Source organism: Dermacentor variabilis, chromosome 4 (assembly GCF_050947875.1).
Source record: "Dermacentor variabilis isolate Ectoservices chromosome 4, ASM5094787v1, whole genome shotgun sequence".
Lineage (NCBI taxonomy): Eukaryota > Metazoa > Arthropoda > Arachnida > Ixodida > Ixodidae > Dermacentor > Dermacentor variabilis.
Genome location: NC_134571.1, coordinates 199,484,236 through 199,505,455, shown reverse-complemented (window position 1 = coordinate 199,505,455; position 21,220 = coordinate 199,484,236). Strand labels below are relative to the sequence as shown.

Below are 21,220 nucleotides of genomic sequence, written 5' to 3'. Positions count from 1 at the left end.
ACCGGAGTTGAATTTGTCTGGGACGCGTATTCGGGACCAGTTGATAGCGCGAATAGCTGCACGTTAATTGCAAATCTTATTTATCGTGGAAACAATCGGGTAGGGATCACTGGACCGTGTGGTAGAATGAGTTTCCCGGCGTTTTTCTACTTTCAGCGTGGCAATGGTTAAGTTGGGCGTGGTATCAGCTTGCTTCGCATGAAGCCACGAAGCCATGGTTGGTTGGGCTTGCACCCCTATGTTGTCGCACATATGAAGCAGTAATAAATGCAATCCATATGTCCGGACACGTCCTTTTGATTCGGTGGTAGCATATCCCCAGATACCATGTTTGGCATTGAAGTCTACGTTTATGCTGATCTTAGTGCCATTGGACTTTTGCAACAGCTTCGGTATCCATGTGTATTCGTTCGGCTATGTGGTGGCACTACGTGGTCGGAAGTAGACTGAGGACACCGCCAACGAGTGCTGTTTGCCTTACTGTGTAGAGCCAGCTTGACTGCCATGAGTTCACTCTATTGACTGCCCACCTGCATTGTCTCCATGATTATTGCAGTGTATGACTTGTGAACCTGTGTACCGCTGCCTGTCGTTTCCGCACGCGTACGAGGTCCTTCCCCTTCCACAAACGGGAGTAGTTGTTGGGAGCGTGAGGCCTTATAATCATGTATAGAAACTGGACTCTTAGTTTCTTGAAGCAGAATTATGACTTTGTGTTGATCTATTTGAAACCTTAACGCTTGGACATTCTGAGAGATGCTCCTGCAGTTCCATTGAATACATACATATATATTCGGGATTTTTCGTTATTTAATAACTGCTTCGGTAGAGGCCTCGTTGCCTGGCAGGACACGCCAAACCGTGTCTCTTAACATTGCTTATCTTCCTTATGCGTTAAACCGCAGTGCCAACATACTGCTGGCGAGGGGCAGAACTTGGCCATTTGGCCGAGCCCATGACATAGGAAGCTACCAGGGCCCTGGGTCGGTGCTCGCCTACTGGGACAATTTCGTAGTCCAAGGAGATTGTTGGACTACGAAATTCCAAATCCAATGAGGCCTACTTGCCCGATCCGACTGCTGTTCGCTCTTGAGTCTTCGTTTAGCGTATCTGTGGCAGTTGACCATGCTCCAGTCCGATGCGTCACCGTCTTCGTGCTCCACGTTGTCATCCAGGCTCGTCGTCGTTCCCGGCCATGTTCAGTTGGCGTTCCGATTTTCTACGATAATTTCAACCGTACAAGAGGCCATGGCAGCTTCCCTGGGGCGTTCTAATTGCTTGATTGGGTCTATGAAGGGTAGAAAGGCGTTCTTAGAGTCTATGATGCCGTACGCTTAGCCGCGACCGCCAGCCGGCACTGTCGTACGTGAGCTATCCCTAGGAATCGTTAGGCCTGGCCCGTTGACCAGGAGTAAATGTCATTCTCTGAAGAAAAGGTCTGGGTAATTGTGGAAAAGGAACACTGTCCACTAACTCCGAACGGGTTCCGAGTCTTGTGTACCAGGATTCATGAGTGCACGGTGAGAATATTCACTGAAACGCTGAAAAGACACAGAGCCCATACGAAGCATGTCTGATACGGCGGCGCTTCCCACATCAGCAATCCTTATCTAAATACATTTAAAGCATTATATTCCTTGCGTCGCAGTTGCACATCGCTTCTAGGGGACGGGCCGAGAATGGGCACATACCCATAGCACATAGTGTCAAATTTTCGGTTGCACGTACCCAGTGCCGAATTCGTCCACTCGGGCAGATGGTCAGTGGCCCGTTACCAGTGACCCAATTTGTCTATAAGGTGAGACAGCAGCCGTATACGTATATACATACATATATTTAGCGAGGAAACAATGAAGAAGGCTTAATCTATTAGAACAGGCAAAGAAACATTCGCTTTAATTTCATTTCGTTTCATTTATTGAAGCCTTAAAGGCCCGGAGGCATTACATAAGGCGGGGGCAAACAAAGTATCAGGTACTCTTCATCACGCTAAAGAGGGAAAAGAGGAAGAAAAGATAGACGAAGAAAAGAAAAGGAAACAACGCTCAGGAGGGAACCGAGCAAGTAGTAGATCATCAAAATCACTGTAAAGAAACCATAATATACAACAAAATATATAGTACATAAATACTATTAAAAACATATTATGCGTGAGAACGAATCACTATCAATTAATTACTTAGAAGGGGTCAATAAGCAAATGCATTTGAGACGAACCATTCTAGGTGTAGTGGATTGTTAGTTTCTCACGGAAAGTCGTGTGGTCGGCGGAAGAAACAATACTGTCGGGCAGAGTGTTCCACAGCGCTTTTGCATTTGGAAAAAAAGAATCCCTCATCGAAGACGTACGGCACTGAATGTGCGCGATTGGACAGCTGTGGTTGAGGCGGGGAGAGATTCTAGGCGGGGGTTGTAGTCGAGGGTGTCTGGCTATTGGGTGATAGTCGTAAGAGTGAAGCATGCATAGACGCGATATGATACGACGTGATTGGAGACTGGGAAGATCGAGTGTGCGTTTTAGTTCAGTTATGCTGGTTTTACTTGAGTAGTTTGACATGATAAAGCGTGCAGCACGATTCTGAATGGCTTCTAATTCGTAGGTGAGATATGCTTGCGAGGGGTGCCAGATAGATGATGCGTACTCCAGTTTCGGCCGAACGTATGTCTGATATGCAAGTTTTTTTATAGCGGGCGATGCAGGTTTCAGATTGCGACGCAAGAAACCAAGTGTGCGCGAGGCGTTTGCGCACATTGTTTCAATGTGAGTAACCCATGATAATGATGATGTCAAGTGAACACCTAGATACTTATAGCAGTCTGTTCGTGGTATTGTAGTTAAGCTTATGTGGTACGCGTAATTTGTAGCACTGCGCTTACGTGAAAAGGACATAAATTGGCACTTATTAAGGTTAAGAGGCATGAACCATTTTTCACACCATGAAACGATAGTGTCTATGTCTTCTTGTAGGTCAATGGAATCACCAGGGTTATGGATGGCGTTGTAGATGACGCAGTCATCAGCAAAAAGACGCAGTCTAGTTTTTGTGTTACATGGCAGGTCATTGACATAGATTAAAAATAACAGCGGGGATAAGCCTGCTCCCTGGGGGACACCGGATGTAACATCAGAAAGGTGCGAGTCATGAGAGTTAGCGGATGTGTATTGTACGCGTCCTTTTAAGAAATGTTCGATCCAAGTAATCAGTGATGGGGGGGATTCCAAGAGTAGATAATTTGGCAAGTAGGTGATTGTGAGGGACGCGGTCGAAGGCCTTCGAAAAGTCTAAGAAGATGGCGTCAATTTGTAGGTGATTGTCCATGTGTTGTAAGATTTCATCGGTGAATTCAGAGAGCTGAGTTTCGCAGGATAATAGTTTTCTAAAACCGTGCTGATATGAATAGAAGAAGTTAATTGATTCAAGGTAGTGCATTAGATTGGTTGCTATGATATGTTCCAGCAGTTTAGAGGGGATACTGGTTAGAGAAATTGGACGATAGTTACACGCTTTTGTTTGATTACCAGATTTATGGACGGGAATGATTTGAGCCTTTTTCCAATCGTGGGGAACTTCACCAGTACTGATTGATTGTTGGAAAAGTAAGCTAAGTATTGCGCTTGACAGGGAACTGGTGTTTTTAAGTAATTTTCTGCTGATTTGATCGCAACCAGCCGAGGAAGATAATTTTAGAGCCTGTATTAGCCCAGCTATTCCATCAGTGTTAATCTGGATATCGGGCATTGTGGACAGCGAGTGGCATGCTAATTCGTCAGAACTGAAGTTTATAGCAGGAGAAAATACTGACGTGAAGAAATTGTTAAGGGCTGTAGCACATTTTTCAGTGTCAATTAGTACATTGTCGTTGTCTGATAGTTGCAGCTGAGTTTGGCGCTTAGGCGGGGAGATAATCTGAAAGAATTTACGACGGTTCGACTGAAGGATTGATAAGAGGTCAGTTGAAAAAAAATTTGTTTTTGGAAGCTTTCAATTCCTTGATGTATTTTTTGACGCTTAGTTCGTACCTATCCCAAGCTCTGTGGTTATTAGTTAACTTTGCCTTCCGATAATGGCGTTTTTTCTTATTAAGTAGACGTTTTAGGTGCTGCGTGAACCACTGGTTATTTTTGTCGGTATTTATAAGGATAGTAGGGATATATATGTTTTTTAAGTTTAGCATAGTGTTTTTATATAATTCCCAATTGGCGTTGACCGAGCGAGCAGAGTATGACTGTCGAAAATCTTCGTAGAAGTGTGCAAGTTCGCGGTTAAATGCGTCGAAGTTAGCTTTCTTGTAATCAGTGATTAATTTTTGCGTTGGGGCTTTCTTTTTTAATGGCAATGAAATGCCGATATGAAGTACGTTGTGGTCGCTAATGCCAGGGAGCGAAGTCAAATTTTTTATGTTTTCCGGGCTAGATGTTAATAAGAGATCCAGGGTGTTGTCGCCCCTAGTTGGGCATGTTATTGTTTGGTGGAGGTTAAAGTCTAGTGTTAATTCAAGAAACTGTTTGGGTTCACTACAGGGTGTCCTGTTGGGTACTGAAAGTAGTGGCCAATTGATGCTGGGATGATTAAAGTCTCCAAAAAGGAAGATAGGTGTAGCCGGCATATCTTTTTTTATTTGTTCTAAAGAGAGGCGTAAGAAATTGCAAAATGAGGGGTGACTATCTAGTGGACGGTAACAGATTCCAAACACTATTTTGCCAATTGTACTGTGCAGGTTTACCCATGTTAGTTCGATGTTGTCGTCGTGATTTATCAGGGATGACGGTAAGCTGTCTTTAACGGCGATTAGTACACCTCTGCCTCGCCTATCATGCCGATCGCGTCGGTAAACTGTTAAGTTAGGGTAGGATGGAAAAACTTCGTGGTCGCCGACGTCCTTATTTAACCACGTTTCCGTTAGTAAAATCATATCGGCTGTGGTGTCGTCTATGAAGCTTTCGAGTTCGTCACGTTTTGAAATTATACTGCGGATGTTAGTGAAAACCACGCTTATGTTAAAAAATGAATCAGGGCGGTTTTTGAATGAAGCAGGCACGGAATTTCTTGTTTGTCACTGCGGCTGGTCAGATAAGGTATCAGTCGGAGCTGGCATTTGATTGCTGTTAGGTGTTGTGGTATGTTCAATGACTCTATCGGATGTAGTATCATAAAAATAGCATCTGCTGCCTACATGCAGCTTGTACAGGCTGAGCTTAAACGCGCATTTTTGGGGCTTGATAAATTTTAACAATTTTGAGCGTGCAAGGCGCGTACTTGGGGCAAAATCTTCTCTGACGGCAAAACATGTACCTTTTAGCTTACGCCCACATGCCATTATGTTTTCTCTCGACTTGAAGTGGGCCAGTTTTACTACTATAGGGCGTTTTTTTGTTTCAGAGAATCTTCCAAGTCGGTGTGCACGCTCAATATCGCTGGCGTTCAATGTTAAACCAAGATTATTTTTGCATAGGTCTAGAATTTTGTTCTCTGAATCACTCCAAGGTTCTTTATCGGAATCGTCAATGCCAAAAAAGAGCAGGTTGGCTCGCCGCATACGGTTGTTGGCGTCAATGTTCGCGGCTTTCAGGGTAGTGATGTCGTGCTGTAGTCGGCCGATAATGTTAACAGTGGGTGAGGTGGTTGGATCTTGTTGGTCTGAATCTGAGATGTTTGAGCGGCTCATAATTTCAGCTATAAGCTTGTCTTGGGCAGTTTGGGTTGTTTTGATTTGCTCAAGCTCTACACGAATTGCGGCTTGAACACTTTCTAATCGTTTGATAGCGTCGAGGATAGGCAGGAGTTCAGCAGTAGGAGATGGACTGGGGTTAACCTCAATGTCACCGGATAATAACAACATAATTTCACACAGAAAATCGAAGGCAAACGCATCGCGACAAGACAACACCACACCGCGACACTTCAAGTCGTAGGGGCACGACACCGCCACTATACATCTATCATCACTTCTGAATTCCTTAGAATGGGTTAGATAACAAACCTGGAAGGTTAGGAGCGTTGTGAACATCGTTGTTCTGGCGGTGTTGTGCCCCGTGTAGTCGGCGATTCCTTGCCGTTTATATTGAGCGCAATGTGGTCCCGTGGTTGCTGACGTCGGAGAGTTCCAAGGTTGCCAGGCGGTGTGCCGGGCTCGTGCTGGAAACAGGCGGCTGATGCCATTAGGCTTGATAGGAGGCAAGGCAGTGGGGTTGGCGGAGAACTTGTTTCGTGCAGGTAGGCGGTTCCAGGCGGGCTTTCGGCGGTCAGGGAAGGGCATACGGGTCCAGGTATCAGGTACGTCAGTACCTGGAAGGTTAGGAGCGTTGTGAACATCGTTGTTCTGGCGGTGTTGTGCCCCCAATGAATCTGCTATAGTTGTGCACATGACAATTTCGCTGATACAATTGTTCACTCAAGCCAATTCTACGAGGGCGAGCAGTCAAAGCAAGAAGGATGGCACTTTGATGCACGCTGATGCGCGCTGGGCGCGATGACTTCGCATGCAGCCTTATTTTTGTCAAGTCTAACTACCAACGGCGCGAAGTGGTAGCCATGGATGCGACAAAAACGCTTCTTTGACCGAGTGTTTGCTAATTGCCGGCGCGCGCTCCACTTCTGGTGTTCTAGGAGAGCTCACCCATGGACAAATTCCACACAAGCATCACGACAGAAATTAGCAGCACCAATGCAGCTACGCATTGCTTAGAGAAAGCCAATAGAAGAGAGAAAGAGCGCCGCGATGCAAAAGAGTGCCGAATGCTTGCCTAAAGTCTAATAACTGTGCTAACGAGTCCCTGCACAACCCAGTAGGCAGTGGGCTAAACTTAATTGTGACCTCATTTTAGCTCTTGGAATGTCGGGCCGGCCAGCAGGTGCCGCCTCAGTTGTTTATCTGTTTGCTAAAATGTATGTAAAGGCTGTATGGAACCCATTCCTTTCAGTCTAGGCTGTAATCACTAGAAGCTGCTAGATCAGGGAGACTATGATGTATCGCTAGCCTGGGCTGTAACCACTTGGTGGTCCAACAGCGAGGTCGAACAGAGTAAGGCGCTACCTACTTATTTGTTTACCTCCTGTGTTGTCCTAAAATTTAGGGATATAACATTGTAAATAATTTCGCTTCAATATATCTCCCAGTTTCTAATCCCCAACCTGCCTCTTGATTCATCAAGGCCGATTAACATGCTCAAGAGACTTGGTCAACTTCAGAAAAGAAAGAACAAACTTTACTTGCACTTTTTACTGCCCATACAAACACAGCCTTACTTCGTGTCATATTCTAGAGCACTGCAATCGCTATCAAGGCTTCACCCTTAGGATAAAGGTGCGATTTTTTTACGCATTCTGCAAGGCTGGATTACTCGTGGCGTGCAGGTACGACACCCTGATGACGGTCGGTGCCGTTCTCGGTGCAGTGGTGAGTGGCAGTGTGGCGCAGGCGCTGGGCCGCAAGAGCATGCTGACGGTCATCTCTCTAGGCTTCATGTGTGGATGGACGGTGACGTACCTGTCGCGCGGGAACACCTTCCACATCTACTCGGGTCGCTTCGTCACTGGCTTCTCTATGGGCCTCGTATCGCTCGTGGCACCTTGTTACGTGGCCGAAATCACGCTGCCCCACAACCGCGGCACCATGGTGAGTACGGAACAGAGGCGTTGCTGAGATTCTGCCACCGCTTACGTTCGGTCTCGTAGCATTGCTTGAAGCACTTCGCATGTGATGTGCTTGGACGCTCTTTCCACATTGCGTATTACTATAGAATGTTAAACGGTAAGGGAGGATCTCACCGTTTCGATTTTTATTCAGCCTTTCTGCACCTTGCGCATTTTTTTTCATGGGGCAGGAGACCTTGATTCGTAAACACGGAACAAGCCAGCGTGTTTTACCGTTTTTTAACAACTCTCTCACTGGTGGATGAATCTCTCTTGCACCAACGTCGAGGCTGGAATTGAACCTTGTATCCCAGTGCAGGTCTACTAACATGAGTCCGTTGAGAGGCCAAACTCTTCCAGTTTCCGCAACACAAGCGTCATCGTGTGTGCGTTTTCGTTACAATAATCAACTGCGCATAAAAATTAGGGTAGCACATAAATATTAGGGTAGCACCCTGAAGGCCACATTGGCAGTACGAGCGCAATTTTCTCCAGCGCTCATCCTGTCAATGTGATCTTGTGTGGTTGTGTTCTTTCCCACAGACAAATACGCTAACATGTATCCACCAGCTAGCCCACCGGGTCCAGCATATTTTCTCTCGCCAGCTGACCTTCTTTTTCCTCAATTTTACCGCCGTGTGTCTTCAGTTATGCAGCGAGAATCACTCCTTGCGAATTTTAATGTAGAGCTAGACAATCGTTGGCGCTATTTCGATGATCTTGATGGTCTGGTAACTATATATAAGTCAATTTGCGCCCAAAGCGCGGAACCCGCAAGCGTTAGAAATCAAGGCAGCGAAATCTGTGCTTACGAGCATATTGCTATAGTCACTCAGCCAGCGCATCACCAAAACTTCGCATATTTGCAGCTGTAGGTAATGACCGCGCCTTATGAGGGATGCGAGTGGCTGCGTGGACGTATTTCTTCTCCGCGCAAGTGCATGACCAGCACGGCCGACGATTTCAGGGTGGCATGCTGCAGATGACCATAACAGTGGGCATCATGTATGCCTACCTGTTGGGCCGCTTTCTCCCCTGGGATTACCTCGCCCTGGCCTGCATGGTACCGGCGGCCCTACTCTGCGTCTGCTCTATGTTCTGCGTGGAGTCGCCACGCTGGCATCTGCTGTCGGGTAGAAAGGTCAGCCAGCGCCTGCTTTTTTAGCTTTCATAATAGAATCGTGATTGATCTGATGGTGACGTCTGATGATGACAATAATAATAATAATAATAATAATAATAATAATAATAATAATAATAATAATAATAATAATAATAATAATAATAATAATAATAATAATAACAATAATATGACAGCCGCCAGCGCGATAGAATTTATAGATCCCTCACTGCTCTCGTTTGCCGGCAACTGTCGCGTATGTAAGCGTAATGTTTACCGCGAAACGCAGGGGGCGAGCTTTTTTTCATGGGGCGAGCTATGCACCAACGCAAGCTTTCTAGTTGAAACAGGGCCTCTTGTGTGGGCCGATCCCGGAGATAGTGCACAGTCGAGCCAAATAAATTACATTGTTGTCAGGTTCCTTTTATTGTTTCGCACTTTTAATATTTTGATCTGAGACTACTTAACATGAAAGGCATGCGCTGTCGGTGATTTGTTTCGTGACATTTGTTTGTGGGCTGTCATGCTATAAATTCCGAAGAATAAATGGGTCAAGAATGTAAGACAAGTTATGAGCGACTTAATGATAGTATCGTGTGGTAATATAACCCTGCATACCACATGTCATATAGACAGGCATGGCATATAATAATACGTAAACATAAACGGGAATTTCCGCTCACGGGTATACGTCGGCATGGGACACCGATACCAGACTTTCTGCGACGCGGGGACTTTAATGATGTCGCGTTAAATACGTTAGCATTGAATAGATATAGCGACACACCCTGTTTCCACCGCCGTAACGAGATATGTACGAGACGTGTACTGCTGCGGGACACCTCTTTCGCGCATCAATAAGGACACTCGACGCCATCTAGCGCCGCCGCCGAGAAACCTGCGGTGGTATACGAAAGGTAGGGCGCGCTGGGGCGTGGTTGAACGGTAAGAAATGCGTCATGCTACAACCGCGTTCCTTTTCGCACTTTGGATGAATGGATGTTATGACCATCCCCTTTGGAATCGGGCGATGGGCTGCGCCACCAAGCTCTAGCTATTATACTGCCTAATGTCCTACCTAGGTTAAACAATGAAAAAATAAAAAACACTATGAACTACCACGCCCAAATTTTCTGATCCCCTATTGCGAACTGTGCTTTTCTACGTATACGTCTTTTGTAGTTTCCCTACTTTTCTTCCACCAATCGTCCAATCACCTCGTACTAATGCATACTGCGGACATGTTTGATTTACCACTGCTGCCGCTGAACCCAAGGGCTTCAAGGAGGCCATTGGTGCCTAAGTCGACCGCTGGGTAGACGTCTTCACATTCTAATAAAACATGCTCCGTTGTTTCCCTACCTTTACCGCAGCTAGCACACGCATCTTCCTTCTCATATTTCGCTTTAGAGGTGCGTGTTCTGAGGCATCCCGATCTCGCTTAGAAAAGTAATGAGCTTCCCTTTGAGTTATAATAAATGGTTCCTTTCCTGATTTCGTTTTTTCTTAAGTAGTTACTCATGGCAGGTTTCTTTTTGATTGCCGCCGCCCATGATATTATTTCACCCTCTCTGACTTGCCGCTTGACCTTCTTTGTTGCTGTGTTGCCGACCTTGCAGGCCGCATACTTGCTGGTAAGCTTCCTAGTTCTTTTCTTCCACTGTGAATCAACGTTTTTCTTGTACAGATACCTGAACACCCTCCAAGGCCATTTACTTTCTTCCACATTCCTCAACCATTCTTCATACTCAATTTTACTGCGAGCTTCCCTCACTTCAAAACTAGACCAGTCCTTATCACCCTGCCAAGCTTCATTTGTAGTCTTCCCGTGAGCGCCCAATGCGAGACGACCCACTGACCTTTGGTTCCCGTCGAGTGCTGAATGTGCCCCTGATTTAAAGCAAACAACCGCATTTCCAAAAGTAAGTTCTGGTACCATTACACCTTTCCACATATCTCGGAGGACCTCGTTCCTATTGTATCCCCATAGCGTTCTGTGCTTCATTATGGCAGCGTTTCTCTTCGCCTTTACTGTTATGGTTTTTTCCTGTGTTTCCATATATCTGTCGCCTTCGTTTATCCATATACCAAGGTATTTATATTCAGTTACCCGAGGTATTTCTTGGCCCTATATCTCCACTGTCCACTGTTTTCATTGAATATCATAACGCCTGATTTTCTAACATTAAACTTCAAACCTAAATTGTTGCCTTCCTGTCCACAGATAGTAGCCAGACGTTGCAAATGACTTTGCTTGTTAGCTAGCAAGACAATGCCGTCCGCATAAAATAAACCTGGGAGTTGCTGCTATACTACTGTACCCGGCTGTTTGTATGAGAGATTGAACCCCATATTACTCCCATCTAGTGCCCTGTTCATCCTTGCCATGTACATCATAAACAGCGGCGGGGATAAAGGGCACCCTTGCCTCAGTTCCTTGTTGATACGAACTTTCTCCTCGCTCCTTACCCCATCCCATTCAACGCAAACCTTATTTTCTAGGTAAATCTCTCTCAAAAGCTGTAGACAATCGCTACCTAAGCCTTCCCCTTCCAGAATATCCCACAAAATGTTGCGGTCTACGTTGTCGTAGGCTCCTATAATGTCGAAGAAGGCCACATACAACGGTCTGCTTTCTGCTTTTGATGTTTCAATACACTGAATAAGAGCAAACAAGTTATCATCCAAACGCCTACCTATTCTGAAGCCATTATGAAGCTCTCCCAGAATGCCATTATTCTCTGCCCATGCTTGAAGCTTTAATTTGATTGCCTGCATTGCTACCCTCGATCTATATTACCTATGTAATGGTCAACAGTCTATACGAGTGAATTTTCTCCCCCTTACCTTTATAAATTAAATTCATTCTACTTTGTTGCCTACTGTCTGGTATTCGTCTATCTTTTAAAGTTTTTTCCACTGCTTTCACCAGAGCTTCCTTACTTTTTGGTCCGAGTTCATTTATCAGCCTAACGGCAACCTCGCCTAGCCCTGTGACTGTGCGTTTAGGAATTTTCTCTTCCGCTTTCTTTTATTTTAAATTTGTCAGCACCAGCTCCCTTTCCACTTCGGTCTCTTTCATGCTCTTTTTTTCTTCAAATACAACCTCGTCATTGCCTTGAAAAGATTTGGCTGTTACTTTTCGGATGTAATTTATTGTCGCTTTTTCTTCCAGTCTGTTTTCATTTTTGTCTAGGATATGTTGTTGTATTGTTTTTCACTTCCTGCCTAATAATTTTATGTGGTTCCAAAATATTCTTGGTGCGGCCTTCTTTTTCTCACGTATTTCTGACAACCAATGTTCACTTTCACCTTTTAATTTTGCTTGCATCAGTATTGGAACCACACAAATTTTCTCCCGGTATATTTCCCATTTACTAGTTACTTCATCCAGCGGCAACTGCGCCTTCTTTGCCTGCCTGTGCTCTCGATATGATTTCTTTCGTTCGACAATCACTTCAGGTATCTCCTTGTTCCACCAGCTTTTCGGTTTCTTTTTTCCTTTCCAACGAACATGTTTGTCCTTCCGTATTTCTATCGTTATTACGCTTGGAAGCTCACCATATTTGCATTCTTTACTTGGCCATTCGCCAAGTTATTCCTCAACTCTAGCGACTATATTTGATATTTGTTCAGCGTTCAAATTCAGACTGGCCATTCTGCTCTGCTTGCTCTCTTTCCCAACTACATATCCCATTTTCAAAATGATGCGTTTATGGTCACTCCCTATGCTGCTAAACCCTTCCTCATCGATGAACATTTTCTCAACTTATCATGAATTCCTTCTGTAATCAGACAGTAATAAATGGCCGATTGCCGGTTTCCCACTTCCCACGTGATCTGTCCTTCACACTTAGGCCCTGTATTCACGATAATGAGGTTATGTTGCTCACAAAGGTCTAGCATTGACTTCGCGTTATTGTCGGTATAGCCATCTAAATCCTGCATGTGCGCATTCATGTCACCTAATAGGACAATTTCAGCATCATTCCCTAAACCCTTAATATCAGCGCTTATGCATTCCACTAACTCTTTATTCTTCTCTGTGCAATTTATTCCGCTCCACAAATACGTAACGGCCAGCCAAGTATCTATCCCACTCATTGGACCTGATAACCAAAGATGCTCTTGACATTGTGAATTAACTCTTTTCCATTTGGCTCCTTGATGGATGAGCATTCCGACTGCCCCTCCCTTTCTTTCCCACTTAGTTCTGTTGCACCCTTCCCAAACATAATTCTCAATAACTGGCGGCTCTTCTGAGTCTCTAACGTGCGGTTCTGCAACAGCATACACCCATATTTGTTCACTATTTAACTGCTCCTCAATCTCTTCCCACGTTTCCTTTCTTCTGCCGCACTGCATGTTATGTAGCCTATTGCATGGCGAGCTCTCTTTATTGCTTTCCTCCTTTTTCTCTTACTGACAGCGATGCTATTCTGAGGTTTCCTTTGGGTACCATCTCCACTGCTAGCTACTCTGACCTCCTGAGCGCCTGCTGACCCCCTAAAAAAGCAACAGCGCGACTAGCAAGTCACCAGCCCACTTCTTGTTCAAGCCTGTAATTGAAATGGATCCCGCCTCGTTGAAAACCGCCACACCTTCTCACTTTCCTGTTTACTTCGACAACCTCGAAACTTTTCTCTCGGCTCATATTCCATATTGCCTCATTAGCAGCCACTACAGCTCTTTGTACGTGACTGTCACGTACAGGCACCTTTGGCACCGTGCACACCGCGATCTGCACCTGAGGGGATAGCTCGCGCAAGTCGTCCACCCCCTTCGCCAAGCGCAGGGCTAGACCTGACCCTTTCCGGTTTAGGAAGTTATTTAACAAACCTGCTGCTATGACAAGATTGCGCACGTGGGCATTTTCCGCGAGCTTTTCTTTTGCTCGTTCCATGATAAAACCAAGTGTCCGCCCTGTAAATGTCCCTACGGCCACTCTTCTCCACAATTTTCACCCTCTCCACAATTGTTTTTGAGCACCCAGCCATTTTTAGTCGCCAGCAATAATCACCCTTTCACTCTCTCCTACCTCGTCCTGCTTCCCTTTGTCCTTTTCCGCGTGATTCAGACTTGACAAAGGGCATTGTCTCCTGGGCTCCTGCTTTTTCCGCGTGGCGGCCTCAAGGTAGGTGCCGGTCTTTCCAGCTAACCCTTCATCACGCTGCATGCTTTCCACGTATTTCGCTGACCCTCTCGCGCCTGTCGCGTCGGGGGTCTGCGTTCTATTGTCACGCAAATTCTCGTTCACACTGGCGGCCATGTTCAGCTTTTCCTCGGCTGCTTCAGGTCTCTTTTCAACTACCTCCCGTGCATCACGCTCCCTGTTTAGCTCATTTTTGAGCTCTTCCACCTGTTTGAGAAGCTCTTCCTGGAAAGCCTCCATTTTTTGCAACCTAGTATCGACATCACATTGTGTGCCGGATAATTCGATGCCCTCTCCATTCTCATCCGTCTCATCTGCCTTGAGGAACCCCCCGCGCATTCCTTGCTTTCCCGTCTTTCTCGCCATGTATTGCACGGCTTTTTGCAAACACTACGGTACTATAATAATGCTACTACTAATGCAAATACTTTAATACTATATCAATGCAGAGCGCGTGCGTTTTAGCAAAGACCGATACGCACAGGATCCCAATCCTCAAGATGTCGCAAAGCAACTCTCACCACTGTTTCAAGAACAATCAATGCCGCGGAGACCGAAGGTATGACGCGCTCTCACACGCGCCGAACTGCGCGGCCACGCTCTCAATTTCCTACCAAAATACGCACAGTAAAACCACTAATAACTATTTCTCTTGCCACTTCCAAGCTACCATTTAAAGACTACAAACACTCAACGTCCCACTCGGCTATACGTGTTGGAGCACATGGCACGAAAGGACACTCTAACCATGCTGCAAAACAAATGTACCCGAAGCACACCCACGCACCCGAAATACGAGAGGCAAAAAAAAGGAAGGAAAAAGAAAACCACCCAATTACTATTTAAAGGCAAAAAATCAGCAAATAAAAAACAGAAGCAAGCTCAAAGCATGCACAAAAACTTATGATTTCGTCACCGCCACGGAGCCCCGAAAAGCGCGTCCATTCGCCACAAAATCCAAGCAAGAACCCAAAAAGAACTTTGTTCTGTAGTCGCTGCGCCGTCTAGTGGCGCTAGCGAGAAGGCCGCGCGTAGCCGCCTAGAAGAGAAGTGTGGCGCGCCGGTGCGTGCGAACGCTGAGAATTGTTGCCTCGCTTGTCGCCACTAAGTGACACGTACGCAGAGACCGAAGTAACCGAGAGCTTCATTGAGAGCGATGCGTACCCAGTGCATTCGTGGTACAGCCCGCAAAAACGTTGGCGTGAAAGGCGTTCATTGAAAAGCGGCCCATACCCAGTGAACTTGTGGCGCAACCTGACAATACTTCGAGTTGTTTTGCTTGAGAAACCCTTGTGACGTGGGTTTGATTCCGCTCAGCGTAGCAAAAATTTAAAGGATATTTTTTCGGCATCTGGGAGGGGCACATTCCCAGTGGCACATACCTATTCACCTAAAGTAGCGTCAAGGGCATTCATTGAAAAGCAGCACACACCTGCTGGCACATACCGCGTACTCCATGTCGGCCTCCTATAGTTTCTTCGAAGAGTTGTGCCTGCCCAGTCCCCCACCTGAAAGAACTCATGTCGGCGCCAAAGGAGCTCGTTGAAAAGCGGCACACATGTACACATTGGCGCATACTCATTGACCCATGTTGATTCGATGGTATTTTCCAAGTCTGTTACCTCAGCAAGACAGCCCGATGCGCTAACCTTTCGGCAACGGGCTACCCAGTGAGCCACGTAGGCGGAAAAACGGTTAGATACAAACAAGAATAGATGCAAACACAGATAGAAACCCCGGAAAGCCCCATAAACAGATTAGAAAAGCAATCACTTGCTCCTTCCCAGGCACTTCTGACTCCGGCGCAGTTCGTGACGCCAACACGTCCCGTGTGAAAGCTGTTGACTAGTCCACAGACCACGAGAATGAGTATTGATCATTAGGGTAGCACGCTTTTCCCATGCAGTTGGCCGCCCGCTGTTTCTCGCAGTCTTGCTTGCCTGTTCATCGCAATCAACTGATTTGACCACGTGCAGCGCGTTTCTCATTGCGCGTTCAGCGGCAACAGCGTGTTGCCGAAAAGCGCGGAGCCCCAGCAAACGGAAGTTGATGGTGTTATCAAGGAATAAAACAGCGCCAATGTGTCGTTCGTTAATGACGTAGCGTATACGTGCCTCCTAGAGAAGTACGCGACGAGGAGGAAGTAGCGCCCGTAGGGAGAGCAGGGAAGACGGAAGGGAAACCACTCGCTCACGTTCGAGCTCCAGTGCCATAGGGGCCGTTCAATTTGGAGTTCTGCACAGAGAATGCTCAATAAAGATTTCGCTGGCAAAAAAAACCACTCCCCAGCAGCTGCGGAGCACCTGCCAAGGCGGCGGTCAGGCCTGTAACGCAGCAAAGGGTGCTAAGAATCCCTGAACCTGGACAGGACACCAGTGGAAACTGACCCTTTCAACGTTTAACACCCGAACTCTCTCGAGTGAAGTAGCCTAGCAGGACTCCTTGAGAAACTATCAGGCATTGTTTGGGATATCATTGGCCTTAGTGAGGTAAGAACTGTTGCGGCCCATACAGTCCTGACAAAGGGCCGCGTCTTCTGCTATAGAGGACTACCAGATAAGAAGCACTTCGGAGTAAGATTCCTGATCGATAAGAACATAGCGGGCAACATTGACGAATTGTACATTATTAAAGACGTGGTAGCAGTAGTCATAATAAAGCTGAATTGGAGGTATAGAATAGAGGTAGTGCAAACCTACGCTCCAACCTCCAGTGACGATGATAAACAAATAGAACAGTTTCATGAAGGTCTTGAATTATCGATGCGAAAAGTGCAAACTCAGTATATTGCAGTCATGGGCAACTTCAATGCAAAAGTGGGGGAAAATCAGGCTGGTGAACAAGTAACTGGGTACTACGGCGTGGATTCTAGGAAAACTCGAGGAGAGTTTTCCTCGTTGCTAGAATTCGCGAAATGGAATAAGCGGCGAATAATGAACACCTTCTTCAGGAAGCGTTGGAAGCAACCCAGATTCTGCAAATCCCAGCGTAGTGCAGGATGTAGAATGTTCGGTAGGGTAAACCGCAGTGATCATAGGTTTCTGAGGGCCGTTATTCACCTCAGTTTTAAGAGAGAAAGAGTAAAACTGGTCAAGGGAAAACAGGCCAACCTAGACGCAGTAAGGGTACAAGCAGACCAATTCAGGTTCGCAATTGCAAGCAAATATTCAGCCTTGCAACAGAGAGATGAAAATGACACTCAAGCACTGAATGAAACCGTAACTGAGCTGGCTTCAGAAGCAGCAATTAAAGTTTGACGTAAGGAAACAAAGGAACCAGTAGGTAAGTTCTCCCAAGGTACAAAGGACCTAATAAATAAATGACAAAGAAGGAAAGTGTCCCAGTTAAGAGATCGGATAGAATTAGCGGAACTAGCAAAACTGATTAACAAGGAGAATATAAAGGATATCGAAATTCTAACGTGAGAAAGACTGAGGAAGCAGTAAACAATGGACGCATCATGAAATCAGTGAGAAAAAAAAAACTTGGAATATGACAAACCAAGATGTATTCACTGAGAGATAGGCACGGTAATATCATCAGCAATTTCGAAGATATAGTAAAAGCAACGGAAGAATTCCATACTGACCTATACAGTACACCAAGCAGCCACGATACTTCCATTCAATGTAGTAATTAACAGGTTACAGAGGCTCCTTCTCTAACTAGCGATGAAGTTAGAAGGGCCTTGCAAGACATGAAACAGGTAAACCCGGAAGGAGAAGATGGAACCAGTCGATTTAATCAAAGACGGAGGACACAGAATGCTTGAAGAACTGGCGGCCCTTTTTACGAACTGTCTATCGATTTCAAGGGTCCCAGAGAACTGGAATAATGCCAACATTATACCAATGCACAAAAAGGAAGATGTTAAAGAATTGAAAAATTATAAGCTCATTAACCTGGTTTTTTATTTGTTTATTTATTTGTACATACTTCAGTCCCATAGGAGGGCTATTGCAGGAGTGGGTAAAAACAGTGTTGAACAAAAATAAAGTGAAATCGACAATGACTCTTACAATATCGTTTCAATCGTTTACAAAATCTTACAAATTGTTTTCATCGATTCATAAAAAGCAACGACACAGCAATACGCACACATAGAGTATAAACTAAACGTGATTTAAGTAGTTACACATACTGGTTTTCATAGACAGCACTTTCAAATTCGCTTATCGGGAGTGAACGAAGGCAGCCAGGCAAGGAATTCCATACTTCTATTGTGCGGGGAAAGAAGCTGGTACTTGAAAGTATTTGTACGGGCATAGAGAGGGTTAAGATTAAGCTCGTGGAAATTGCGCGTGCAAGAAGGCTTGGTGAAAGATATGCGAGCTGTGTTTGAAGTGTGATATGACTTGTTAATTATGTTGTACTGAAATTGTACTGAAAGTAATGTTAGATTCAGCGTAGGGAGGGCAGACGAGGGTGAAAAATAGCGGTTATACTGATGTGAAATAAAACGGACGGCTTTTTTCTGAACTGCTTCTAGTTTATGTTGTTTTGGTTATGTGGTGACCAGACTGTTGCGGCATAATCGATAATGGGGCGAACAAGAGTTTTATACATTAGAAGTTTAGTCGCCTTCGGAGCCTTTTGCATTGTACGACGTAGGTATCCAAGCTGCTTTAGGGCCTTTGAACATGTTTGGTCAATGTGTGTAGGCCATGAGAGATTGTGAGTAAATGTTATGCCAACTTATTTGTATTGTCGCACTCTGGTTAAAGGTGACCCATTCAAGGAATATGTCGCAATTACAGGTGCTGCTCTTTTAGTGAAGGACAAAGCAACCGTTTTTTTAAATTAATGTTCATTTTCCATTTTTCACACCAAGCACCGAAAGAGAGAAAGGAATCGTTTAATCGCTGAAAGCTATTCGGGGAGTCAATCACGTCGTAGAAGACGCAATCGTCAGCATAAAGACGAATATTAGAGGAAACATGTTTTGGGAGGTCATTGACATCAATTAAAAACAATAAAGGACCCAGGACGGATCCTTGAGGAACCCCGGAGCCTACTTCAAGTATGGATGACCTCGCAGAATTAAAGTCGACGTATTGGGACCGGTTAGAAAGGAAACTAGCAATCCAATTGAGCAGACGGGAATTTTTTCGTATTGCATTTAATTTTTGCAAGAGGTGAGAATGAAGCAATGAATCGAAAGCTTTAGAAAAATCAATGAAGATAGCATCAATCTGTTTACCGAGATCGAATTGATAAGCGATGTCATGGGTGAAGTCGGTTAACTGCGTGATAGTACTGAAACCACGTCTAAAGCCGTGCTGAACATTAGTTAGAACGTTGTTGGACTCCAGAAAATCTATTATGTGTTTGTAAATAATATGTTCCAGTATTTTGCACGATTGGGAAGTTAAATAAATTGGTCTGTAATTCGCTATGTCTGTCTTCCTGCCTATTTATACAAGGGTATTACTCTTGCAAGTTTCCATGATGAAGGAACGATTCCCGTATCTAGAGACTTATTGAATATAATTTGAAGATAGCGTGATGTCCATTGTGAATAGCGAAGTAAAAACGAATTAGGAATACCGTCGGAGCCACTAGACATTTTTGTGTCTAAATTTCAAATCAAATTAAGAACGCCATTAACATCAGCGGAAATCTCGGAAATAGAAAAATCTGAATCATTATCAAAAGCAGGGCAGACGTGAGAATCGTTTGCGTACACCGAATGGAAATATTCATTGAATGCATTGGAGATGCATGCAGGATCATTTATAGTTTCATCATTGATAGTCAATGAGGATGAAGGTCCAGTAGTAGGCATGACAGAACGCCAGAACTTCCGAGGATTGTTTCTTAGTAATCCTGGCAGCTCGATATGAAAGAAAAAATCTTTGGCCGTATTCATTTTCAAATTTAGTTCCTTTTTGGCAGAGGTGAATCTAGCAATTGTATCAGGGTCATTACTGCGTTTTGAGCGTCTCAGTCTTCTAACGCGACGTGATAACTGCAAGATTTCTCTAGTCATCCAAGGGAGGGCACGATTTTTAACGGAACAAAGCGTTGAATACACATCATGTTTTCAAATTGGTGAACTAATGTATTCACGTCACAATCTTTACTAAGTGTGCAAAACGATTCAAAACGTTCCGATAAGACATCAAGAATAGACGTATCGTCAGAGCGATTAAAGTCGAAAAAAGTTTGAATTTCGGCACGCGGTTTACAAACTGTGCAGTTTAGCGATATAAACACTGCCGTGTGATCTGAAATTCCGTCAGTAATTTCACACTCAAATAGCTTATCAACAAGGTCTGAACTAATGAACACCAGGTCAAGAAGTGTATTTTGTCTTGTTGCGCCATTGACTACTTGTGTAAGCCCAAAAGATAAAGAAAAATTAATTAGTTCGCTACCTAAACAACTGTGATGCGATAGTGAGGGCCAGTGAATATCTGGTGTGTTAAAGTCTCCCATTAGAATTAAGCTAGATGCATGAAAATTGTGCGTGTTGATGCAATCAGCGAGAAGAAGAATGTTATCACGTGAGGAGGCAGGTGGATGGTAGAAAACAGAGACAATGATTGTTTTTTTGCCTAGGTGCAATTTACACCAAACAGACTCAAGATCTGCTGGAGGACAGATAACTGAAAACTTTAGGTCCGATTTTAAAAAAAGGGCGACACCGCCTCCCCTGCCGGTTTTGCGGTCTGATCGGACAGCTACATAGCCGGGTGGAGGGATTCCAGAGTCATATATGTGATCGTGAAGCCATGTTTCAGTGACACCAATGAAATGAGGGGAACTGAGGTTTCCCAGTATTATATAAAATATTTACCGAAATAATCTCCAATAGAATAAGGGCAACATTGGACTTTAATCAACAAAGGGAACAGGCTGGAATCAGGAAGGGATGCTCTACAGTGGATTATATCCACGTCATTAATCAGGTTATCGAGAAATCCGCGGAGTACAATAAGCCTCTCTAATCGGTTTCTTGGGTTACGGAAAACCATTTGATTCAGTAGAGATACCAGAAGTCATAGCGGCATTGCGTAATCAAGGAGTACAGGACGCTTGCGTAAATATCTTGGAAAGTATCTGCGGAGACTCCACTGCTACCTTAATTCTCCACAAGAACAGTAGGAAGATACTATAAAGAAACCGGTCAGACAAGGAGACATATTCTCTCCATTGCTATGCACAGTGTGCTTGGAAGAAGTATTCAAGCTATTAAACTGGGAAGGCTATCGAGTGAGGATCAACGGCGGATATCTCAGCAAGTTTCGATTTCCAGATGATGTTGTCCTGTTCAGCAATACTGGGGACGAGTTACAAGAAATGATTGAGTAC

General features: G+C 44.8%; 1 protein-coding gene across 1 annotated transcript in view; it reads left to right on the top strand.

The window, feature by feature from the left end:
- LOC142578499 (facilitated trehalose transporter Tret1-like) overlaps window positions 1-21,220 on the top strand; it is a 92,140-nt gene that overhangs the window by 22,819 nt on the left and 48,101 nt on the right. The window contains exons 2-3 of the mRNA XM_075687880.1: window positions 7,356-7,617; window positions 8,602-8,775. Coding sequence (XP_075543995.1) covers window positions 7,356-7,617; window positions 8,602-8,775 — 436 coding nt within the window. The remainder of the gene's footprint in view (window positions 1-7,355; window positions 7,618-8,601; window positions 8,776-21,220) is intronic.